Genomic DNA, 25,150 nt, shown 5'->3' on the forward strand with positions numbered 1-25,150 from the left:
ACTGCTGAGCAGGTCACCCTGCCTTTTTCCTGCAGAGTGTAATCGGCAGCAGAAGGTCATCCCCGTGGTGAACAGCTTCTATGCTGCCACATTCCTCCACCTCGCACATGTCTGGAGGACACAGCGGAAGACCATCTCAGACGCGAGCTTTGTCCTCAAAGGTGTGCTCTTTCTTCTGAGGAGGCCTAGGCTCCTGAATGCACAGTGTCCCAGGTCCAGAGAGCCCAAGGTAGTTGCTAGACTGGTTTTGGCTGCAGTTCTTCCCCATCCAGACTTTCTCAAATTCCAGCTTACCAAAATCTCCATCACCCACCCCCTGGAGTCTGCTAGTTCTCCTTTCTCTGCCCTGACTGTCGCCCTTTTCTGGCCTTATACTTATGACAAGCATATGTTTTGATCAAAATTGGGAGCCAGGGTCCAACAGTTGGACTATTCAAAGTTGCAATTGTGCGGACAAAGTAGAGCGTGTGGTCCCTGTGGCAGTACCTGGCTCCCCAGCCTACCTCTCTGGTGATCTCTCCATGTGAGGCTCCTTCACCTTTCTCTCCATGAGATAGAGGTTGGGGGTGCTCCCTAGAGCTGCTAGATTGAGGCCCTGACTATTGTGTCACCCAGAGCCCCCTCAAGCCTTCTGCTCCCCAATTCTCTCTGTTGCAGAGTTGGAAGTATTGGCCAAGAAGAGCCCACGGCGGCTGCTCAAGACTCTGGAGCTGTACTTGGCCAGGGTGTCAAAGGGACAGGCCTCCTTGTTGGGAGCACAGAAGTGCTATGGGCCAGAAGCCCCTCCCTTCAAGGATCTCACCTTCACAGGCGAGAGTGACCTGCAGTCTCACTCATCCGAAGGCATATGGCTGATCTGACCTCTGAGATGAATGGAGGCTCAAAGGCTGAGCTGCAGGGGCTTTCAGAGGGTCAGTGGAAACCATGTCAGGAGCCTGGCCAGGCCACACCCCTTGCTGTCTCAGCAGACGGGATATAGGAAGCTCCTGGGCTTAGCTGTGGAAAGCCAAGTACCCTCACCAGCATGGGACATGAGGGGCAGCTAGACTTCACCCACTTCCCACAGACCTGCTTCCAGAGCAAGGAGAATTCTGCCTTAATCTGTTGGGCTCCAGTCTCCAGGTTGAATTCCAGTGTATCCCACTGGGAGTGAATGGATCATGATGTGGGATGGCCCCATCTGGATGTTCTGCAGATCCCCACATGGGAGGAGATTCCCAAGTAGAGGCAGCCAGAATTCTGACTCCCTGGCAGCAGCGGGGCTTTCAGGCACCGGTGTCTGTGTTGTTAGAACTCAAAGGAAGAGGGCAGGGGCAGCAGCCGATGGGGCAGCATGACCCAAGCAAGGGGCCTGAGGCCTAAGTGGGGGTGGGGCACGGAGGTACCTCACCAGGTGGGTGTCAGGCCCCCTCTGGAGTTTCTGGCCATTCACTTACCCACTCTCTTCTCCCCCTGACCCCCGCTCCATTGTTTATGATGGAAAAATGGACATTTGGCTAGGTGTCTCTCACAGCTGCTCCATCCTAGCCCCCACAAGCTGGGGCTTCCTCCTGTAGATGCTGTGCACGCCCCATGATGGGTTTCTGGCCTAATTGAGGGAAGGAGGAAATTCGTACCAGCAGTTTTCAAATAAAAGAATTGTTCTAATTAAGCGTCTCAGGTGTTTTTTTCCAAGACAAGTCTTGCACCATCCTGTGGTCCTGTTGTTCCGGGACCTGGTTAGAGCCAGGCACACCTAAGGGTGAAGGCATAGATGGGTTCCAGCCTGGTCATGGGCTCCAGGAGACAAAGTTTGCCTGTGCTGCAGCCAAACCCTGCTGGGTTCATAGGATGTCCATCCTCTGCTATACTTACAAGCCCAGAGACTCCTTGCAAGCTCTAGCCAGTGGACAAGGTAGCCCAGCTCTTGTTAAGATTGACTGGTATAAGGCATCCGCACAGCGTTTTTCCTGCATTTGCTTCTGGCGAAGGCCAGCACTGTTGGTTCCTTCTCAAAAGAGCCTCCAGGCTGGGTGCGGTGGCTCACGCCTGTAATCCCAGCACTTTGGGAGGCCGAAGCAGGTGGATCACAAGGTCAGGAGATCAAGACCATCCTGGCTAACACGGTGAAACCCCGTCTCTACTGAAAATGCAAAAAATTAGCCGGGAGTGGTGGCGGATGCCTATAGTCCCAGCTATTCAGGAAGCTGCGGCAGGGGAATGGTGTGAATCCGGGAGGCGGAGTTTGCAGTGAGCCGAGACTGTGCCACTGCACTCCAGCCTGGGCAGCAGAGCGAGACTCTGTCTCAAAAAAAGAAAAAAAAAAAAGAGCCTCCAGGCCAGGGTACCTGAGCTGGAGAGTGGGGGGCAGGTGAGAGCCCCACTATGCTGCCTTCTGTCTTCTGGACTCCCTCTAGTGGAATGCTATGGAAGACCACTATCTAGCCCTGCAGGCCTCTTTAAGTCTGACCCACTGCAGGGGGAGCCATCACAGAGGTGGGGAAGAGAGGTGGCCACCCAGGCATGGAGGGGAACTCCTGACTGCTGTCAGCAGGATGCCTCAAGGGTGGGGCTGGTAACAAACCCCATAGTTTGCCTTGTGTTATCTGCCTGACCTGAACTAACCCCTTCATTCACAATACTTCCTCCAGTCTGGTCCTCAGCTAACCAGCAGAGATGGCAGGGAGATTGCTGGGCAGGGCATGGCAGGAGTTGGAACGCAGGGGAGAAAAGCTGCAGCTCGGCCTCCACTTTGGAGTATCAGGTTGGGTGGTTCTTCCCTCTGCAGGGTCCTTTCTGCCCACCTTCCATCTGTTTAGTGCCCCCCAGATGACAGAGTACTCACAGCTTCAGACCCTAGAACATTAGCCATAATGTAGTCTGGCAATTTTAAATTTACAGTTCTGTTAATGAACTGGTTGTAAGGGGTACCTGAACCCTCTGAAAGCAGATGCAAAAATCTTTTTTTTTTTTTTTTTGAAACAGGATCTCACTCTGTCACCCAGGCTGGAGTGCAGTGGCACGATCTCGGCTCACTGCAATCTCCACCTCCCGGGCTCAAGCCATCCTCCCACTTCAGCCTCCTGAGTAGCTGGGACTACAGGTGTGTGCCACCATGCCCAGCTAAGTTTTGTATTTTTGGTAGAGATGGGGTTTCACCATGTTCCCCAGGCTGGTCTCAAACCCCAGAGCGCAAGCACTCCGCCTGCCTCTGCCTCCCAAAATGCTGGGATTACAGGCATGAGCCACCGTGCCCAGCCACAAAAATCTTAATCTGTGTATATTTATAGGGAAAGGGCCTAGGCCTTTCATAGGAGACTTAAAATACTCCCCATCTCTACAAAGGTTGTCAGAACCACTAATGTAGTGCAACCTTTATTCTCTCCCCTTTAAAAAACCATCCCTGGCACCTGCTCTTTGTGTAGGCTGTCAAGTAGGGCTAAGAAGTCTATGGAGAAGACATGGAGGCAGATCCACAGAAGAGCTCATTTCTTTTTTATTTTTATTTTTTGAGTTGGAGTCTCTGTCACCCAGGCTGGAGTGCAGTGGTGCAATCGCAGCTCACTGCAACCTCTACCTCCCGGGTTTAAGCGATTCTCCTGCCTCAGCCTCCCAAGTAGCTGAGATTACAGGCATGCGCAACCACGCCCGGCTAATTTTTTGTATTTTTAGTAGAGACTGGGTTTCCATGTTGGCCAGGCTGGTCTCAAACTCCTGATCACAAATGATCTGCCCATCTTGCCCTCCCAAAGTGCTGGGGTTATAGGCGTGAGCCACCACACCCGGCTGGGGTATCTATGGTTCTTGGCACAAAATCAGCAAGTTCAACTTGCCAATTGATCAGAATTTTTGTTTTGGGATGAAAGAATCCAATTTCTGGAGCTCAGAAGCCACATAGTCCAGAGGACCTGGGGGTGAGGGTGAGTCAGGGTGGTTGCAGCCTTGCCAGGCCCCAAGGCCTCTGGTCCAAGCTGACACAGGCTCACTCACACCCTGCTCTTGGCCCCTGGGCATGCCTTCTCAGATGGGACCTCTTTTTGGCTACTGCATTCTCCCTGCTATTTAGCTCTCTAGCCTCTGACATCCCACCACCACTTCATTACCCAAGAGAATGAACTAAGGTCTAGCAAAGGAAAGTAACTTACCTAGGATCACAGAGGCAGGGTAAGAACCAGACTGAAGACTGTCCATGCTAGCCTGGTGCTTTTCGCACAGCCCTGCAGTGGCCCTGGGCTCACCAGCCAAACATGCAGTGCAATGTGCCTATGAAGTAATAAGCCAGGCTTGGTACAGTTGTGAAAAGCTGTCCTCTCTTGCTCAGTGAGCATATGTCACTTGAAGCTGTCTGGCAGTGCTTTATTAGGGCATCTGAAGAAATACTGGCTTAAATGGAGCTGCATCCCAAGCCCATTGCCACAACCTTCTCCCTGTTGGGAATGTGAGACTGAACTGAACCCCCGGATGAAAGTGATCCTGAGGCCTGGTACTGTGCCACCTCCCTATTGGATTCACGGCAGTCCCTGCAAGCCCGGCTGGGACTCCTCAGTCATGCAAAGCAGCTCTGGCCCCTCCAAGGCTGTCCAATTTTCATCTGTGTGCTACTCCACCCCCAGCATGGGGATGAACCCAGGTGAATAGGTGGGTGACTGTGAGAATCAGCCCAGGGCAGGCGGTGCAGGAAAAGAGCTGGGAAAGCACTTGTCTCCTTTATTGAACATCTGCAGGAGGTACCTCTGCACTGACCAGGCAGCCAGAGAAGCAAGCAGGCAGGTGGTGGGGGGCGGGGGAGCATGGGGCAGGAAGACGCCCATCCTCATTTCCAGTCCTTGAAAAATTGCTTGAAGATGGGACTCTCACGGCCCTGGGGCAGAATCTCCACCTGCAGGAACAGCAGGGGAGAAGTCTGGTTCATAAAGTTGCCATCTCTGCCTCTGCCCAGGAGGACAGGAGGGGGCCAGAGCCAGGGAGGAGGGTGTGGGCTCCTGGCCTGAATCCATGTGCAGTCCAGGCCGGGAAAGCTCCCCTGGATGAGCCACGAGATGAGAACCAAGATTTCAGGGACACAGACTGAGGCAACAGACTGCTTCAAGGGCGTGGGTGCACAGTTCAATAAACGCCACCAACTGTGGCTGAGCCCCGTCAGCTCCCCGCGGGATAACTTGTGGACACTGTGCTGCGGCGGGAGGGGTAGCACCAGCCAGCGACAATGGCCCAGAGGAGGAGTACCCAGTTCTCTGGGCGCCCAGGAGAGTGCTGCCCAGCATCCTCTTTGAAAATATTAAGTATTTTGACATTTTGAAGGATTGAGATGGGCTTTCCCACTGGATGGGTCTAAGAGGGAGGCCTGGGTGTTCCTGACAGTGCCCAAGGCTCTCCTGCCCTTCCTGGCCAATTTGAGGGTTCAGGGGCCACAGGAAGAGCCCTAGGAGGAGGGCTGGGGGCATGCGCATCTCCTCACCTGGGTGTTCGGGGCATACTGCATGCGCGAGATGAAGCCCTCAGCCACCTGCAGGGCTGCCTGCCGCTCCTTCTCATTCGCTTTTCGCCCTGGATCATAGGAAGGAGATTTTTAAAAAGAGCAGGGACCCTCTTTAGCCGCCATCCCATTTTTCTTGAGGAAATTTACGGGAGTCCACAGAAGAGCCAGCAATTTTTACAATAAATGGACCAGGGGTCCCAAGAATGCTGAGGGGCTCTTTGGAGATGTGGAGTCAGTCCCTTAAGAATTTTCCCAAACTGGCAGCACCAAGGTAGATGAAAACCCCTCTTCTGCCCGGGTCTGATCATGCAAACCTCTGCGCTGACCTGGGCCTCTGGACTATTTCAGGGAGGGGAACAGGTGTTCACCCTAGCATCAGACTGTGAGGCCACAGGTCTCATTTTCCCCTAGGACCCCTCACCTCTTGAATTCATCAAGCCTTTCCTGAAAAACTAAATAAGACAAAGCGTACAATTTATTATAGAGGTGACTTACTCCCATAATGCCGGCAGGGCTACACTGGCCTAACGGTTATGCTAACTAAGCACTTACGAAAATGAAGACCCCACATAATCCAGTCATTTCTGCTAGCAGTCCTGAGAACTCAAACTGCTCGTTCCAGGCTTTTTTATTTTTATTTTTTCTGAGACGCAGTCTCGTTCTGTCGCCCAGGCTGGAGTGCAGCGGCACCATCACGGCTCACTACAGCCTCAACCTCCCAGGCGCAAGCAATCCACCCACCTCAGCCTCCCATGTAGCTGGGACCACAGGTGCACACCACCACACTCAGCTAATTTTTTTTTTTTTTTTTTTTTTTTTTTTTTTTTTTTTTTTGTAGAGAAGTGATATTTCGCCATGTTGCCCAGGCTGCCAGACATTTTTCCAAGGAAATGATGCCGAAACGATGCCGTGATGTGGTTGGCTCTCTAGGCAGGCTATAAAATGCCATGAACTACAATGTATCTGAAATTAATATGCTGGGTTCCTTCCTCTGTCAACTGACCAGCTGCCCCCCTACCCATGAGATCCTTCTCTTCCTGGCCTCCCAAGTTTCCTGTTTCTCCTCTGACTTCTCTTTCATAGTGGTTGGGTTCCTTGCTCCAGTTTATACATGCTTCTGTGGGCCTCTGGGAACGCCCCTCTGCTTGGCATTGGTTCCATGGGATATGTGCCCTCTGGCAGGAGAGAAAAGGCAGCCCTGCAGTGCACGCCTCTCGCTTTCCACTCTTTTGCTACTCCCAGCTCCTCCCTTTCACCTCTATCTCTGCTGAGTTTCAGAAGCAATACTATGAAATGCCTGGTAGCAGCTATCTGTAGATACCCACCTACTTGTCTGCCTTCCTGACCAGGCTAGGGGCTGGCATTTTCTCCGCCTTGGTTGACCCCACAACTGGGTGTTGAGCAAATGCTATTGCTGAAAATTCTCAGACCCCAGGCAGAGACTCAGAACAAGTTTGTTTCATTTTTGGTCAAACCAAGCAGAAGAGGCTCTGCTCAACAGTGTTTCTATTTCCAGAAGATAAAATCTCTTGGAAAAACAAGTTCTACAGGTTCACCACTCACTGCATAAAATGATGTTTAATTTGTCTAAAATTAATTTCTGTCAAACCTTGAGGCAGAATCCCAGGATCAGGGGCCCCAGAAGCCCCAAAGGTCTAGAGCTGGGCTAGGGCAGTGGTTCTCAAAGTGTGGTCCCTGGAACCAGCAGCACAGACATAACCCAGAAACTTGTTAGAGATGCACGTTCTGCCTCACTCCAGATCTAGTGAATCAGAATCTATGGGGGTGGGGCCCAGCCATCTAAACAGGCCGTGGGGTGATTCTGAGGCTTGCTGTAGTTTCAGAGCCATTGTCTAGAATTTAGGAGGTGGGAACAGCAAAAAGAAAATGGCGAGGCAGTGGCTCACGTCTGTAATCCCAGCACTTTGGGAGGCCGAGGCAGGTGGACCACTTGAGGTCAGAAGTTCGAGACCAGCCTGGTGGTGAAACCCCATCTCTACTAAAAATACAAAAATTAGCCAGGCGTGGTGGCACGCACCTGTAGTCCCAGCTACTCAGGAGGCTAAGGCAGGAGAATTGCTTGAACCCAGGAGGCGGAGGTTGCAGTGAGCCAAGATCGTGCCACTGCACTCCAGCCTGGGTAACAGAGCAAGACTCCTTCCCCCAAAAAGAAAGAAAGAAAGAAAGAAAGAAAGAAAATAGCGAGGCCTATGCCATGGCTCATGCCTATAATCCCAGCACTTTGAGAGGCCAAGGTGAAGATCACTGGAGGCTGAGAGTTTGATACCATCCCGGGCAACATAGAGAGAACCCATCTCTATCTTTAAGAAAAAATTTTTAAGGCCGGGCGCGGTGGCTCACGCTTGTAATCCCAGCACTTTGGGAGGCCGAGGCGGGCGGATCATGAGGTCAGGAGATCGAGACCATGGTGAAACCCCGTCTCTACTAAAAATACAAAAAATTAGCCGGGCGTGGTGGCAGGCGCCTGTAGTCCCAGCTACTCGGAGAGGCTGAGGCAGGAGAATGGCATGAACCCGGGAGGCGGAGCTTGCAGTGAGCCGAGATCGCGCCACTGCACTCCAGCCAGGGTGACAGAGTGAGACTCCGTCTCAAAAAAAAAAAAAAAAAAATTTTTTAAGAGAAAGAAAATGGCCAGCCAGAAGCATGCAGGCTTCCTGAGGCTGTCTTTTACAAGAAGCTAGACAGGCTGAGTCCTGCAAAGGGAAGCCTGCCCAGGTCAGAGCAGCTACAAGCATCTCAGGCTGTTACAGAGGAGCCACGTACCCTTCCAGATATAGATCTTGCCACAGAGCCCGTTGTCCAGCACGAAGCAGTCATCAGATATCAGCAGTTCAAGGGCAAAGGGGCTGGAGTCAGCTACCTTGGTCAGGTTCATCTGTCCAGTGGCATCAGAGACCTGGGGAGGAGGGACAGTGCCTGATCTCACCCCCTACACACCAGCCCTCACCTCAGCCTGAGGAGGGGGAGGCTGGTCCTCCCTAGGTCCCTCCCACTGTGCCCCGCTGCCCACCGCCCAGGTCCCAGGAGCAGACAAGAGAGTGAAGACCTGAAAAGCAAATTCCAGGCAGCCCCACTCCCTCCCATCACCCCAATCCCTGCAGCACAGGGGCCCCAAACCCATTTGGAAATTAGGTGGATTCCAAATTACAAAGAAATGCACAGAATTCAAGAAAGAAAAGCTCAGCATTGGCTTCAAGCCTTTACCAAGCATAGGCTGGAAGTGAGGTGCACTCATCTCAGGAGGGCCTGCCTTCCGCCCACTACCCATCCTCGTCTCACTCCCAGCCCTGTATAACTCCCTACCTCCCACCCCGGTTCCAGCCCCACCTTCCCCCTGCCTTCTCCCCTCCACCCTGCTTGCATGCAGCTGTGCTGTGCAGGCTCCCACCCTCCCTGCTGCAGGGTCCCAGGGCAGGCTTGGGGGGCCCACCTTATACAGAGCTGCAGCCTGGGCATTTGCCTTGTCAGCTGTGAGGTCTTCCTCGGGGTTGCCCTCCTTCAGAGCAGGCTTGGGGCCCAGGACCTGCAGGGGCCGGGGCAGGCCAGGTTTATAGGGACCCTGCCCTGGAACTTCCCAGCCCATCATGCCCAGGGCCACTGCTTCTGGTGGGGCAAACTGCACCCTGCACTAGGGCACCCAGCAGAGGTGAGGTGAGTGAGGGCTGAGTCCAGCCCACCCCACCAGCCAGGCTGCTCAGCCTCAAGGATGAGCATCTACCCAGAGGGGCACCCTGTGAGCTGGCCACAGCCCTAGGCAGTATGCCAGATGGCCCCTGCCACCCTCCACCGGCCACCCTCAGCCCTCAGCTCATCACCACCTCTCTTGGCCACTTTCAAGCAGAGGCTGCCAGCCACCCACTCCAATGTCCCCCAACCTGGATCATCTCAGCAGGCTCCTCCCCATCAGTGACAATCTCCACCTGGGCCTTGCCCTGTCGCTCACTGTCCCGGATGGCCAGGGCCAGGTCCCTCGCCTTGTTGCGTTCCAGGATGTTGGACTTTCCACCACACCAGGCGAAGATGTTCTGCAGGCAAGCAGGAAAGTCCGGGTCAGAGCCAGATGCCTGTGTCCTGCTCCCCAGCTCAGAGAAGGGCCCACAGCTCTCCCTCTCTCCTCTCTGAACTGTCCCTGAGGCAGGACAACCACGAAGGCAGAGCACAGCAGAGGGCTCTCTGAAAATGCCCACGACCACCCTCTGCAACTGCTTCTCTGCCCACCTGCCATCTGTCTTCCTTTCTTTTTTTTCGAGACAGGGTCTCACCCTGTCATCCAGGCTGGAGCGCAAAGACGCGATCATGGCTCACTGCAGCCTCGACGTCACGGGCTCAAGCAATCCTTGCACCTTAGCTTCTAAGCAGCTGGGACTATAAGCACATGCCACCATGCCTAGCTAATGTCTTGATTTTTTGTAGAAATGGGGTCCCACTATGTTGCCCAGGCTGGTTACAAACTGCTGGGCTCAAGCCTCTTTCTTTTTCTTTTTTTTTTGAGATGGAGTTTTGCTCGTTGCCCAGGCTGGAGTGCAATGGTACAATCTCAGCTCACTGCAACCTCCACCTCCTGGGTTCAAGAGATCCTCTTGCCTCAGCCTGCCGAGTAGCTGGGATTACAGGCATGCACCACCATGCCCGGCTAATTTTACATTTTTATAGAGATGGGGTTTCTCCATGTTGGTCGGGCTGGTCTCGAACTCCCAACCTCAGGTGATCTGCCCACCTCGGCCTCCCAAAGTGCTGGGATTACAGGCTTGAGCCGCCGCGCCTGGCACCTCTTTATTTTTCTTCCCATCACATATCTCCTATGTTTAAACGTCTCTTACCACCTATCTCCACCTACTAGAAAGTGAGCTTCATTAGGACATGAAGGTTTTGTTTGGCTTTGCTCACCGCTGTGGGTCCACTGCTAAAACAGAGCCCGGCATGGATTTAGGCGCAAAATAAATATTGACTGACTGAGTGAAGGACTGGATGGGTGAATGGCTGAATGGCTCCTTGACCGCAGCATCTCACACTTCTACCCACCACCCTGCCGGGCAGAGCCCCTGTCACCTCTCCTTTTCTGGTAATGGCGAGGTCTGTTCACCTGTCCCCTTCCTTGTCTCAGCATGTGTAGTCCTCCTCACCAAGAGCTCCTGGATTGATCTCCCTGCCCCAAATCTTCAGTGCCACAAGACGCAGCCCATACTCCTCAGCCAGCCAATCTCCTCATGACCTAGGGTTCACCTTCCACCTTGCTTAGCAATTTCCCTCCCCCTGCTCCTGTCCCCCAGCCCGGGTCCCAGTCTCACTAGACCCCTGGTGTGTGCATGTCTGCACCCTTCCCCAGGTTGGTGGCTCAGCTCACCTTCTCCCTTTGCCTTGAGTGGCATCTCCCCTCCTATAGGTCTAGTCCAATGTCACCTTCCTGGGACAACTGGCTTCGGCTCAGGCTAGAGGGCCCCTCCCTGGCTCAAGCCCCCCCAGCACATGGCAGCTGTCCCCCTTGAAGCCTTCATCACATCCTGCCTCAGGTTATGGCAAGTGACCGACCCATCTTGGCTGCCTCCCCAGAGTGAGCTTTTATGGTCCCTGTGCTGGCTCAGAGAGGGCATCATAGATTCACTGAACGAAGAGATAAATGACTGAATTAATGAATGGTCTGGCAGGCAGTGAACTCAGAGGCTTCCAAGAGGAGAGAAAAAGCTCCAGAGCATCAGAGGCAATGTCTAGATGGCAGAAGGAGGCTGGCATCAGTCCTTACAAATATAGGGACATTCTCCAATGGTCAGAGTGATCTGACTTGGAATGGGCTTACAGCTTCTCAGCTTCTCTCCCTCTTTCCTGGCCTCCTGCCCCTCCGTCCTTGTAAAGGATGGTGCCAATACAGAGTGCTCAGTCTGGCCAGCCTACCCACCTGGCCCAGGTCCAGGATGAAGCAGTCCCCAGTGTTGAAGCTGTCCCAGTTCAGTGCTCGCTCAGTGGCACGGATGTTCTTCTTCCCCTTCACCTGGTAGAGTTTCTTGATGGCAGCTGGGGCTCCTGTGGAGGTCTTGTGAAATGCTGACTCCACACCACCTTCCTGCAGCCCAGACGGCCCATCTGAGTGGACTGACAGGAGACCCAGAGCCCTCTGCACCCCATCCCACTGGGAGACGGCCAGAAAGGTGGGGACCCAGCCCCAACTGGGTCTTCTGCAGGGTAAGAACTAGTCAGAAGCAGGGCTGGCTCTGAGAGAAGCTGCAGGTGGGGGTGCCTGGAGGTGGGCTCTGACCTGGTACTTGAGGCCCTGTGGGAAGTAGCTCATGAAGAGGTCAGACTCATTGCCCTGCACCTCGCGGTGCTGCACAGGCCGCTCTCCCAGCAGCGTGTTGAGGTGCACAGCCAGCACGGCACAGGCCCCCTGCTCATCCCGGGATGACTGCTGGCCTGGGACAAGTGGGAGAGGGCAGGGCAAGGCCCTTGTGATCCATGCCAGCCCCCTCCCTCCCCTTCCTGGGCCCAACCTTCCCCCATCCAGATCCCCTTACCTATCCACAGGTGCAGATGAGAAACCTCTTCTGGGCCATTGTGTAGCACTAGGTAGGAGTCCCCCGAGAAGAAGATGCCCTGGTTCTCTCGCGCCACGGGCACCGGCTTCAGCTTCTCCACCCGCCACACATGCAGGCCTGGATCCTGCACTGAGCCTGGGAATGGAGAGCCACTGCGAGAAGAGAGAGGGTTGACAGCAGCCTGGACCCACTTGCGCAAGCACAGCCCTGGGCAGGCCTGGCCATTGCAGTCTAGGGATGAGGAGAGCAGTGGGGAGGGGCAGCCCTTGGAGGCGAAGAAGGGGAAGTTGTGAAAGGAGATGGGGCATGCAGCTTACCTCTGGGGAATGGCTGTGTACATGCTGTCTTCAGATCTGGAAAGAAAGAAGCCATTATTATTAAATGCCGCAAAAAGGACCTCTCATGTGGGGCTGGAGAGGCCCTTTCCAGTAGCCAAGTACTTTCATATTCATCTCTAGGAGCCCTAGTTCCATTATGCAGACAAAGAAAATGAGTCTCAGAAATTCTAAGTCCAAGGCCACACAGCTAGTGAGTGGTTCATGGAAATAAGGTCTCTGACCCCTGGGCCAGGGTCTTCCCTCTGCTGAGATCTCACAGAAATTAAAATAAGAGCAGAAATTAACAAAAAACAGAAACAAGAGAGAAGAGCAATGAATTTTCTTTTTTGAGACTGAGTCTCACTCTGTTGCCCAGGCTGGAGTGCAGTGGTGCCACCTCGCCTCACTGCAACCTCCGCCTCCCGGGTTCAAGTAATCCTCTGGTCTCAGCCTCCCAAGCAGCTGCGATTATAGGCAACACCATCACGCCCGGCTAATTTTTGTATTTTTAGTAGAGACGGGGTTTTGCCATGTTGCCCAGGCTGGTGTTGAACTCCTGACCTCAAGTGATTTGCCCACCTCAGCCTCCCAAAGTGCTGAGATTATAGGCATGAGCCACCATGCCCGGCCTCAAGTTGGCTTTTTTTTTTTTGGAGACAGAGTCTCACTCTGTCACTCAGACTGGAGTGCAGTGGCATGATCTCAGCTCACTGCGACCTCTGCCTCATGAGTTCAAGTGATTCTTGTGCCTCAGCTTCCCAAGTAGCTGGGATTACAGGCCCACACCACCACGCCTGGCTAATTTTTTTATTTTTAGTAGAGACGGGGTTTCACCATGTTGGCCAGGCTGGTCTTAAACTCCTGACCTCAGGTGATTCACGTGCCTCAGCCTCCCAAAGTGCTGGGATTACAGGCGTGAGCCACCGTGCCTGGCAAGTTGTTTTTTTAAACCAATAAAATTGATTAATCTTTAGACAAACTGATTAACAGAATGAGAAAACACAAATATCAATATAGAAATAAGAGATGTGAGATCACCACAGATTTTACAGATATTAAAAGGATAAAGGGAGTATTATAAAAACTTTATGCCAATATATTCAACCACTTATATAAAATGGGCAAATTCCTTCAAAGACACAAATTATGAAAGCTCATTCAAGAAGATACAGATTATCTGATCAGTGGCCATATCTATTAAAGAAAATAAATTTGTAGTAAAAAACTCATTCCCCCCCAAAAAACCCAAGCCCAGATGGCTTCACTGGTAATTTCTACCAAAAATTTAAAAAGGACATAATACCAATTATACACAAAATCTTCAAAAAAAGAGATGACAGAACACTTGTCAATTCATCCTATGCTGCCACCATTCTCCTGATAACAAAACCAGATAAATATATTATACAGAAAGAAAATTACAGATCAATATTTCTCATGAACATACACATACAAAAATTAACACAATTTGGCTGGGCATGGTGGCTCACGCCTGTAATCCCAGCACTTTGGGAGGCCAAGGTGGGTGGATCATGAGGTCAGGAGTTTGAGACCAGCCTGGCCAACATGGTGAAACCCTATCTCTACTAAAAATATAAAAATTTGCTGGGTGTGGTGGCACGCACCTATAGTCCCAGCTACTCAGGAGGCTGAGGCGGGAAAATCACTTGAACCCAGGAGGCAGAGGCTGCAGTGAGCTGAGCCCATGCCATTGTACTCCAGCCTGGGTGACAGAGTGAGACTCAAAAAAAAAAAAAATTTCACAAAATTTTAGCAAATGAAATCAAATAACATATAAAAAATAAACCATGATGACCAAATGAGGTTTATCCCAGGAATGCAAGGTTGGTTTAATATCTGAAAATCAGGGTGACAATAGCTAATAATAATGCAGTGTATATTTCAAGATAGCCAGAAGAGAGGATTTGAATGTTATCATCACAAAGAAATGATAAATGTTTAAAGTGATGGATATGCTAATTACCTTGATTTGGTCATTATACAATGTACACAAATACGTTGTATATGTACAATGAAACATCACACTGCACCTGCTAAGTATGTACAATTATTATCTGTCAATTATAAATTTAAAATAAATAAATAAATAAAGCCGCTCACAATGCAAAAAAAAAAAACACCAAAATTTGAAAATCAATGCCATCCACCCTATTAACAAGCATGTATGGGTAATCAGCTCAATAGATGCAGAAACAGCATTTAGAAAAATTCTACATCCATTCCTAGTTTAAAATTTTTTCAAGCCTGGGCTTATACAACCCTACAAAAATTTTAAAAATCAGCCAAGGCCAGGCGCAGTGGCTCACACCTGTAATTCCAGCACTTTGGGAGGCCGAGGTGGGCAGATCACGAGGTCAGGAGTTCGAGACCAGCCTGGCCAACATGGTGAAATACCGTCTCTACTAAAATACAAAAATTAGCTGGGTGTGGTGGCGTGAGTCTGTAATCCCAGCTACTCAGGAGGCTGAGGCAGGAGACTTGCTTGAACCCAGGAGGCAGAGGTTGCAGTGAGCCGAGATTGTGCCACTGCACTCCAGCCTGGGTGACAAAGCGAGACTCTGTCTCAAAAAAAATAAATAAAAATAAAAATCAGCCAAATGTGGCAGTGCAAGCCTGTAATTCCAGATCCCAGCTACTCAGGAGGCTGAGGAGGGAGTACCGCTTGAGCCCAGGAGGTAGAGGCTGCAGTAAGCCAAGATCATGCCACTGAACTGCAACCTGGATGACAGAGTGAGACCCCCCTCTCAAAAAAAAAAAATTTTTTTTTTTTTACCCACAAACTAGGAATAGAAAGAAACTTCCTTAACCTGTTAAAAAGGCATCTACTAAAATACAACAAACAAACAAAAACCCTTCACCTAACATTATACTTAATGGCTGCTCTAATTCTAAACTCCCTCCCTGAGAAATTTCACCCACTCCCAGGCATCAGCTATCAATTCTGTATGCCCAGCTTCCCTCAAATGCCAGAATGATGAACACTTTTTCTGGACAAAAGTCATTCAAGGGAAAAAATGCTGAACGCAAGTATTTTTTAAAAATATATTATCTTTTTAAAAAATTCAGAAAATGCAACAGCTACGGCTCCACTCACTGTTGCTTTCATAGGTTCCCATCACTAGAGGATTTCTTCTTTTGGCTCAAAATGCAGAGATCACAGAGCCAGCATGCACTTCGTACATAATACAATTCATGCTGTGCATCCATTCAGACAGAGTTTGTGTAAGATGAGCCCCAGTGGCACAAGGTAAGGGCTTGGGGAATTGGAGGGTAAAAATGCAAGTTGGCACCATTAGGAGATTCTTGAGGTCTGGGGCAGCAGGATCAGGAAGTGCAGTATTTGGCGGGGGCCAGGGAAATCAGGAGTAGGGGGAAGGCAGATGACAGAGCAGAAGGTATTAAGTCTGAGTAGGAAACAAAGAGGGACAGGTCAAGGGCAGTGATAATGGATGTGAAATGCTGTGTGAATTATGACTTTCCTTTTCCTTTCCCAACCTACAAAATAGTGGAAGGCATATTTTGGCACCACGATTCCGGAAGAGGAGATGCAGAGAGCAGAGGTTTGCGGAGGGAAACTTTAACGTTTCTCTATCCCACAGAGGATCACATGCTGTGCCCACATCCCCTGCAACAGGCAGCCCAGCCTGTGACTCAGGCCTGAGCTGGTGAAGTGGCTGTCCCAAGCTCAAGCCTTCAGGGAGCACTCAAGAATGAGAGATGGAGTGCGCCAATTGTCAGCTTTACTATTTTTCATTCTGTGTTTAACTCAAAATCAGGCAGCTCCCAAGCCAGAGAGCCACATCAGGGTTTGGATGAAAGAGGTTTGGCAGGCCGGGTGCAGTGGCTCACGCCTGTAATCCTAGCACTTTGGGAGGCCGAGGTGGGCAGATCACTTGAGGCCAGGAGTTCGAGACCAGCCTGGCCAACATGGTGAAACCCCGTCTCTACTAAAAGCACAAAAATTATCCAGAAATCACTTGAACCTGGGAGGCGGAGGTTGCAGTGAGCCAAGATCTGTGCCACTGCACTCCAGCCTGGGCAATGGAGTGAGACTCAGTCTCAAAAAGAGAAAAAAGAAAAAGAAAAGAAAGGAGTTTGGCTGCCCACTAGAATGACCTTGGGACCTTATTAAAATGTCGTTACTGACAAAGATTCTTTGCTTGGCCAAACTTTAACTAGGCTTCTGAACCCCCCATAGGCCCATCTGTGTGCTTGTAAAATCGGTTTTAGCAAAAGAACCCTGCTAAGGCCATTTACCCAGAACCCCCCACCCTTGATATCTGGTCAATCTGATAATCGTGGATATCTGATTGGGTTCCTCATCTCCCTGCCCCCCGTCACCCCTGTGATGTCTGATCACTCTGGCCTGTATTCAGCAAGAATCCTGTTAGGGGCTGGACACAGTGGCTCATGCCTGTAATCCCAGCACTTTGGGAGGCCAAGGCGGGCAGATCACCTGAGGTCGGGAGTTCGAGACCAGCCTGACCAACATGGAGAAACCCCATCTCTACTAAAAATACGAAATTAGCTGGGCGTTGTGGTGCATGCCTGTAATCCCAGCTACTAGGGAGGCTGAGGCAGGACAATCACTTGAACCCGGAAGGCAGGGGTTGCAGTGAGCTGAGATCATGCCATTGCACTCCAACCTGGGCAACAAGAGTGAAACTCCGTCTCAAAAAAAAAAAAAAAAAAAAAAAAAAAAAGGAATCCTGTTAGGTCAGTCTAGCCAGAATCTCTTTACCCTTGACGTTTCCTCTTAGTAATTTTCTTTTTTTTTTTTGAGACAAGAGTTTCACTCTGCTGCCCAGGCTGGAGCGCAGTGGCACAGTCTCAGCTCATTGCAACCTCTGCCTTCTGAGTTGAAGCAATTCTCCTGCCTCAGCCTCCTGTGTAGTGGGATTAGAGGCGTGCACCACCACATCTGGCTAATTTTTTGTACTTTCAGTAGAGGTGAGGTTTCACCATGTCAGCCAGGCTGGTCTTGAACTCCTGACCTCCAGTGATTGCCCACCTTGGCCTCCCAAAGTGCTAGGATTACAGGCGTGAGGCACTACGCGTGGGCCATATTTTTTTTCTTTAACAGTGCCCAAGCCCCTGGTCTGGGGATTCTGATTCCACAAGTCTGGAGTGGGGCTTGATCACCCATATTTTGAACATATGTTCGAAGTGATGGTAGTAGTGCCAGTGAATTCTGTCCAGAACAGTGTCAAATGCTCGCCTGCACATTAGAATCATTTGAGGGTTTTTGAAAAACCCCAGTGCCAGCCAGGCATGGTGGCTCATGCCTGTAATCCCAGCACATTGGGAGACTGAGGTGGGTGGAACGCTTGAGCTCAGGAGTTCAAGACCAGCCTGGGCAACATGGTGAAATCCTGTCTCTATAAAATATACAAAAATTACCCGGGCGTGGTGGCACACACCTGTCATCCTAGCTACTTAGGAGGCTGCAGCACAAGAATTGCTTGAACCTGGGAGGTGGAGGTTGCAGTAAGCCGAGATCACACCACTGCACTCCAGCCTGGGTGACAGAGTGAGACTCTGTCTCAAAAAAAAAAGTAATTTACAGAAAAATAAGAAAGAAAAACCCCAGTGTCTAGCTTCCATATTGGACTCATTAAAATCAGACTCTCTGGGTGGAGCCTGGATGTCAGTGTTTGAGAAGCTCCAGATGACTCTAATGCTTGGTCAGGGTTGAAACTCCTGCTGCCTCATTAGATCTCTGTCCTGAGACCTTTTGTTCCAGTCTCTCCTGGGGAAGGGTCCACCCTGACCTCTGGCCTTTCATTCATTCCCCTATCCCAGCCCTCTGTCCAAGCCCACAGCTCCTTGAGCTTCCTCAGTGTCCACGTTCACTCTTACATCCATTAAAGCCCCCTCATCCTAGGCTGGGCACAGTGGCTCACGCCTGTAATCCCAGCACTTTGGAAGGCTGAGGCAGGTGGATCACCTGAGGTTAGGAGTTCAAGACCAGCCTGGCCAACATGGTGAAACTCCGTCTCTGCTAAAAATACAAAATTAGCCAGGCATGGTGGTGCATGCCTGTAGTCCCAGCTATTTAGGAGGCTGAGGCAGGAGAATTGCTGGAACTCGGGAGGCAGAGGTTGCAGTGAGCCGAGATGGCACCACCGCACTCTAGCCTGGACAACAGAGCAAGACTCCGTCTCAAAAAAAAAAAAGCCCCCTTATCCTTCCAGGCCCGTATCAAGCCCCAGCTCTCCAAGGAAACTTCCAGGACATTCAGTGGCCTCCACCTTCTCTGGGAGTTCTCCCAGCCCTCTCCCCTGGGAGCACGTACTTTAGCCTGTTTTATAGCATAACCTGGCTGCTTCATATCTCAACTGGAGCAAGGACACACCTGATGCCTCTGTTCCTCAAGCAGCCCAGGAAAGAGTCTATTCAATTCCACTCAAGGTCTGTGCTGGGGGCTTGGCACTGGGGGTGACATGCACAGAGACAAAGAATAGCCCATGTTTTATGGTTTAGCTGCAGGGTGCAGTGAACAAGGGAGCCATCATACCCAGTGAAACCGCAGACGAACTTCCTCTAGGTGGGGAATGTCACAGAATCACAGATGTCAGCATTAGAAAGTGCTAAAGTTGAAGAGGGGAGCTGGGGCGGGGGGAGGAATAAAAGAAAAAAAAGAAAGCGCTAAAGTTCTTATCTAGCCCTGCTCTGCCTGCACCGCCCTACACATACCCATACACGCATAGCGCAGAAATCTCTTCTATAGCATCCCTTACCATCCTCTTCTTGAAGGCTTCCAGTGATGGGAAACTCACCACCTTAACAAACAGCCTCTTCTACACCTCTTAAAGCCTTTACTTTTCCCCACTCTGCCATAGTGTGGTGAGTTATGGACCTGCCCACCTCCACTACTACACTATAGGGTCCTGTAGGGCAGGAAGTATATTTTGCCTCTGAATCTAGCTGGAACCTCATGCAGGTGCTCAAAGAATGCATTTGATTAACTGGACCGGCTGGGCTCCGATTATTAGACTGGGGTGGCACCTAAGGGATAGCCCAGGATTTCAAAAGGCTGGGACAGGCTGGAGCAGCCCCAGGAGGCAGAGAGCAGGAGGTAGGGGTCCCAGACTGCCATGGGGCTGGGGGTGGGGAGGAGGCAAGTCCTGCTGGCTGTCCCATGGTCCTGACTTAGGCTGTCTTTGAGGACACACTGAGGGACCTCGGAGAGGAGGTCACCGTTACACATACCTTTAAGGAAAGACTTGACAGCCATCAGAGGGACAAAAATCCTGCCGGGGTCCAGTGGTACCTTTGCCTTCCTCAGACCCTGATTCCACTGACGTCAATAGGTCTCTTCCCTTCACAGTCCCTGCTTGCCCCTAGATGTGAAATGAAACAGCACCTCCGCTTCTCCTGGTGGAGGTAGGCGCCCACTCTAGAAACCAAACTGAATCTCCCAGCCTGGGACATGGCATTCTCAGAATCTGGGTCCAGAGGCCTCATTTGGGGATTCCATATGGTTTTTCCCCTGACACCAAATAGGTCTCCTACCCTTCTCCAGGTTCCACCACTTCCTCCCTCCCCACCTCCTACCTGAGACAGTCCACCTGGACCCTCAGCCAAGGTCTTCCAGAGCTTGCAAAATAATCAAATGTGCCACTTGCATTTGAATTCAAATGGCTAGGACTGCCCTGCCCCCTCCCCAAGCCACTCCCACCCAAATAGCATCACACCACAGTCCTGTCTTGGGGACAGGCAGCTTCTAATCTGATTTCACCTCCAGTCTGGCTAAGGGCCTTCAGGAGCAGTGTGGTGGCCTCTGTCAGGAGGTCTGGCACAGCTGGGACAAGCCCTGACCCAAGAGTTCCTCCATGTGCAGCGTGGGCACAGCCCACCCATCCTCCCGGGCAGCTTCACAGCTATCATCAGATCAGGTGCCTGGAGCCTGGCATAAGGCTGGCAGGACAGCAGGCTGGGGGAACTCCACCCTGGCACAAAGTGGTATCCAGAAATGTGGGTCTCTGTTCCCAGGCCACCACAGCCAGCCCTCACCTGCCCACCCAGGAGGGTACCAGCCAGCCATGCTGGCAGCCACCCTGCCACCTTCACCTTTCAACACTCCTACTTTCCTTTCTTCCTCCTACTTCTGCTTCGTAGGTTCGTCTTCCTTCTAGCCTGCCCCACCCGGCTTCTCACTTCCCTCTTACTTCTCTGGCTGCCCCACCCACCAGCCCCACCCCTGGGCTCCTTCCCCAGCCAGTGTGGAGGCAATGTCCCCCGACAGGGAGGGGCAGGCAGTGCTGGGAGGCCAGCAGGCCTGAAGCAGAAGAGCAGTCACTGGGGTGGGCAGTGGGTATGCCAGGCCGTCTCCTCAGAGGGGCCCACAGGAAGGCTGGAGGTCCACACAGGCCCACCACAGTAGCCTCAGCCTGCTGCAGGTCACAGCCAAGGCAAATCAGGTAGGGCATCTCTGAGTCTGAGACCAGCAAGGAAAGCCATGTTCTCCATTCAGGGCCTGGGGCAGGCGCTGCACAGCCCCCACCACTGCTGGGTTAGTCACATTTCCTGGGCAGGGTCACTGGCTCCACATCACTTTTTCCTCCTCCCTCAACTTGTCTTTCTCCTTGCCCCAGAATGCAAGTATTTGATTTTTTTTAAGATCAGTTTTTTGGATTTTTTTTTTTTTTTTTCTGAGACAGGGCTCACTCTGTCACACAAGCTGGAGTGCAGTGGCATGATCACAGCTAACTGCAGCCTTGAATTCCTGGGCTCAAGCGATCCTCCTGCCTCAGCCGCCTGAGCAGCTGAGACCACAGGCCTGCACCAACACGCCGGACTTATTTGTTATTTTTTCTGGAGACAGAGTCTTGCTACTCAGGCTGGTCTAGAACTCCTGAGCTGAAGCAATCCTCCCACTTCGGCCTCCCAAAGTGCTGGGATTACAGGCGTGGGCTACTGCGCCTGGCTAAGCTCAGTTCTCAGGGAATGGCTGAAGCCATAAAACATTCTTTGCCAACTTCTGCATGCCACGCTGATGCCTCTCGGGTCTCTACCCTTTGGTCTGCTTCTCATTCACCAGATGTTTATCATCATGACTTCTGGGCCCTGGGCCCTCTGAGAGACAGCCCATCCTGGGTTGACCCAGGGCAACTATCCTTCCTACATCACAGTCACTAGACCCTAGAGCATGTCTCCTCCAACTCGCTGGCTTTCTGGAGGACACCGAGGTCCTGAGAGCACAAGAGACTGCCCACAAACACACAGGGAGCGGAAGCCCCTGCAAGGGAGGCTCCCATTCCCTTCTGAATCCCTGGGGGAAGGATGAGCGGACTCGGTATGAGGCTCCAGGAGAAAATGAGCACCCAGTTATGCAGCCACACAAGCGTGGCTCCTCTGCCCAGAACCTGGCCGGCCTGTCCTGGAAAGGTACTGGTCAGCAGGCTGGCTTGAGACAAGGCTCCAGGTTCAGGGTCAAGGCCTGGGGACCCTGGAGCAAAATCTGGAACAAGTCTTCCTAATTAGCAGACCTTCAAACAAAACCTCATTATTTGACTGCGTGGGAAAAGTCTGGAGAAAATACAGCACTGGATGGGCTGGGCATGGTGGCTGTCTCCGGTAATCACAGCACTTTGGGAGACTGAGGCAGGCAGATTACCTGAGGTCAGGAGTTCAAGACCAGCCTGGCCAACATGGTGAAACCCTGTCTCTACTAAAAATACAAAAATTAGCCGGGCATGGTCATGGGTGCCTGTAATCCTAGCTACTGGAGCGACTGAGGCAGAAGAATCACTTGAACCAAGGAGGCGGAGGCTGCAGAGAGCCGAGATGGCACCACTGCACTCCAGTCTGGGAGACAAAGCAAGACTCCCTCTCAAATAAAAAAAAAAAAAAAAATACAATACTGGATGAATGTTTCTCATTGAAACGAAATTGATAAAATTTCACTAGAGCAAGACAGGAAGTTAAATTTTCTCCCCAAAGAACATGGCCTGTAGCTAGCATCCAAGTGTCTGCATGGCCAAACTGCCAGCCTTAAAAATAGGGTAATATGGGCCGGGCACGGTGGCTCACACCTGTAATCCCAGCACTTTGGGAGGCCAAGGCGGGTGGATCACGAGGTCAGGAGTTCAAGACCAGCCTGGCCAGCATGGTTAAACCCCCATCTCTACTAAAGATACAAAAAATTAGCTGGGGGTGGTGGCGTGCGCCTGTAATCTCAGCTATTCAGGAGGCTGAGGCAGGAGATTCACTTGCACCCAGGAGGCGGAGGTTGCAGTGAGCCAAGATTGCGCCATTGCACTCCAGCCTGGGTGACTGGGCAAGACTCAGTCTCAAAAAATAATAATAATAACAATAATAATAGGGTAGTTTGGTGGAGGGTGGGAGGAAGGAGAGATTCAGGAAAATAACTAATGGGTACTAGGCTTAATACCGGGGAGACAAAATAATCTGTACAACAAAGCCCCATGACACGAGTTTACCTATATAACAAACATGCACATGTACCCCTGAACTTAAAAGTTTAAAAAAGAAAAAAAAGGATAGTCTGGGTTAGAATCCCAGTAGGGCCTAGTCCCCACAAAACCAGAGGCTGGGCGGTTAACCTGGTAGAGTGATAAGAGCTAGACAATTTGGCTCTTTACTAGCTGTGCAAGTGACTTAACCTCCTGGAGCCTCCCTGCGCCCCAATCTGTAACACGTGCATACAGTTAAATGTGAAGATGAAATGAGAGCCTATGATTAGTGAGCAAATAATACATGCTCCATAAACCCAGACTTCTTTCTCTTCCCTTTAGTTTGCAATGTGCCAGCAGCACGGGAGGTAGAAATGTGCCTGGCCCCTCCCCTAGCTCCCGGTTTCTCCACAGGAGGAAAGAAAGTTAAACCACAGAGCACGCTCCTATTTCCATCCCCAGCCCCAGCGCTGGAAAGCTTCATAGATTTTGGTCACAACAGCGCATACCTTGGGTGGCTCTTAAGTTCTGGACTCTGTGACCCACGGAGGGGACAAGGATCAATGGGAATCACTGTTCCTCACACTCAGCCTCTCTAGGCTAAGGCCTCTCCCATCACCACAGGAAAAAGGGAGAGGTTTACACATTAACAGCGAAACAATTGGCTGGGCGCAGTGGCTCACGCCTGTAATCCCAACACTCTGGGAGACCGTGGCTGGCGGATCACCTGAGGTCAGAAGTTCGAGACCATCCTGACCAACGTGGCGAAACCCCATCTCTACTAATAATACAAAAATTAGCTGGGCGTGCTGGCGGGCGCCTATATTCTCAGCTACTCGGGAGGCTAAGGCAGAAGAATCGCTTGAACCCGGGAAGCGAAGCTTGCAGTGAGCCGAGATCTCGCCACTGCACTCCAGCTTGGGCAATAAAAGCAAAACTCCGTCTCAAAAAATACACAACAACAACAGCGAAACAAAAGGGCCGGTCGCTCAGCCTAGGACTCTCGGGGGCGACTAGGAACTCAATGCACATGCTCATGAGTTATCTGGTAACGACGCTCTAGAACTAGTTTTTTACCAGACGCAGTGTTCCTACCCTTGTGGTCTCCCCTGAGCACTACTGCTTAGTTTGTCCCAAATGAAGTAAAATAAAGCATTTCTTTAGCACGGACCCACCCTCTCCCGCCTCTTCTTACAGGAAGCCAGGAGACTGCGCGCCCGTAAGAGCGGCCCCCAGCTGTGGGAGAAGAGGAGGGAGCGGGGCGCCCCCGAACCGGCTAAGCTCGTTCGACCCCTACAGGGGGAGCCCAGGTCCCCGGCGACCGGACCCCGAAGCGCGCTACTTGCCTGCCAACGCCTTGCTCCGAGGCTCTGGGCGCTGTCTCAGCCGCCCCCCGCCCCCTGGAGGTGCGCGGCCAGGAGCCGCCCCCAGTGAGTCAGAGGGAGGGGCCCGGCCGGTCTGAGCTGGCGGGGCGCCCCTATGGGAGGCTGAGGCGCCCAAAAGGGTCCTAGAATTGGGGGTGGGAAGGAGGATATAGGGGAAGCTAAGGACAAGCTTACTATGCTGCAAACTTTGCGAGAGAATTGCAGTGTTCACTTCCATTCAATCGTTAGGCCCCCGGCCTCAATCACCCTGTGAACAGCTACTGTTCAGTGAGAGCCTACTATGTGCTTGGTGCGTCCTCACATCTACTATCATTATTCCTGCTGGAAACATGAAGTCTTGGGGAAGCTCAGAGAGGGTAAGTAACTCATCTAGAGTGTCACACTGCTAGTTCAGTAGCAGAACTAGAATTTTTTTTTTTTTTTTGAGACAAGGTCTCACACTGTCGCGGGACCTGGAGTGCGGTGGTGTGATCACAGCTCACTACAGCCTCAACCTCCCTGGCTCAAGCAATCCTCCGGCCTCAGCCTCTTGAGTAGCTGGGACTGCAGGCATGTGCCACCACGCCCAGCTAACTTTTTTTTTTTTTTTTTTTGGAGAGACTGTGTCTCACTCTGTTTCCCAGGCTGGTCTCAAACTCCTGGGCTCAAGCGATCCTCCCGCTTTGGCCTCCCAAAGTGCTGGATTATAGGCATGAGCCACCGCACCCAACTGCTGAACCAGGATTCTAACCCAGGCTGATCTCACCTGTAACACCTGACCCTTCTCTTCTTTATTCAGAGGAAAATAGGCCAGCAAGTGTCTGCACCAGGAGGCCAGGCCTTCTGGAAATGTGTTGGACAGCGATGGGTCCACACTTCCGCCTTGGCTCCTGAATGTGGCATAGCCAACCCATGAGAGATGTCAGTTGACAAAGAGCGTGAGGATCAGGCCATGGCCTTGTGACACAGTGGTAAGATCATTTTGTGGGAGGCAGTTTCGAAAATCCCAACCAGAATGAGTTTC

The 25,150-nt window shown here is 51.7% G+C and overlaps 2 protein-coding genes across 4 annotated transcripts in view; one reads left to right on the plus strand and one right to left on the minus strand.

The window, feature by feature from the left end:
• The window catches only part of ELMOD3 (ELMO domain containing 3), a 39,657-nt gene extending 38,006 nt beyond the window's left edge, over positions 1 to 1,651 (plus strand). The window contains 2 exon segments of the mRNA XM_030827997.1: positions 38 to 161; positions 658 to 1,651. Of these exon segments, the coding sequence (XP_030683857.1) occupies positions 38 to 161; positions 658 to 860 (327 nt within the window). The 3' untranslated portion in view covers positions 861 to 1,651.
• A 3,000-nt stretch (positions 1,652 to 4,651) lies between these two features.
• On the minus strand, positions 4,652 to 24,193 carry CAPG (capping actin protein, gelsolin like). 3 transcript variants are annotated; one of them, XM_012502628.2, is made up of 10 exons: positions 24,109 to 24,193; positions 12,324 to 12,359; positions 11,986 to 12,158; positions 11,730 to 11,884; positions 11,373 to 11,537; positions 9,355 to 9,504; positions 8,910 to 9,002; positions 8,243 to 8,375; positions 5,438 to 5,526; positions 4,652 to 4,858 (listed from the first exon to the last, which is right to left on the minus strand). In XM_012502628.2, exons 2-10 carry the CDS (start codon positions 12,344 to 12,346, stop codon positions 4,793 to 4,795), a joined length of 1,047 nt encoding a protein of 348 aa, XP_012358082.2. In that variant the 5' UTR covers positions 12,347 to 12,359; positions 24,109 to 24,193; the 3' UTR covers positions 4,652 to 4,792. The 3 variants fall into 3 exon arrangements, with proteins under 3 accessions (XP_012358082.2, XP_003268791.3, XP_030683509.1); XM_003268743.4 differs by lacking the exon at positions 24,109 to 24,193 and adding an exon at positions 20,453 to 20,820 and having other exon boundaries at positions 4,653 to 4,858; positions 9,400 to 9,504; XM_030827649.1 differs by lacking the exons at positions 8,910 to 9,002; positions 24,109 to 24,193 and adding an exon at positions 20,453 to 20,820 and having other exon boundaries at positions 4,653 to 4,858.
• Positions 24,194 to 25,150: the final 957 nt, after the last annotated feature.

The sequence above is a fragment of the Nomascus leucogenys genome, chromosome 14 (assembly GCF_006542625.1).
Source record: "Nomascus leucogenys isolate Asia chromosome 14, Asia_NLE_v1, whole genome shotgun sequence".
NCBI classification, from domain to species: domain Eukaryota; kingdom Metazoa; phylum Chordata; class Mammalia; order Primates; family Hylobatidae; genus Nomascus; species Nomascus leucogenys.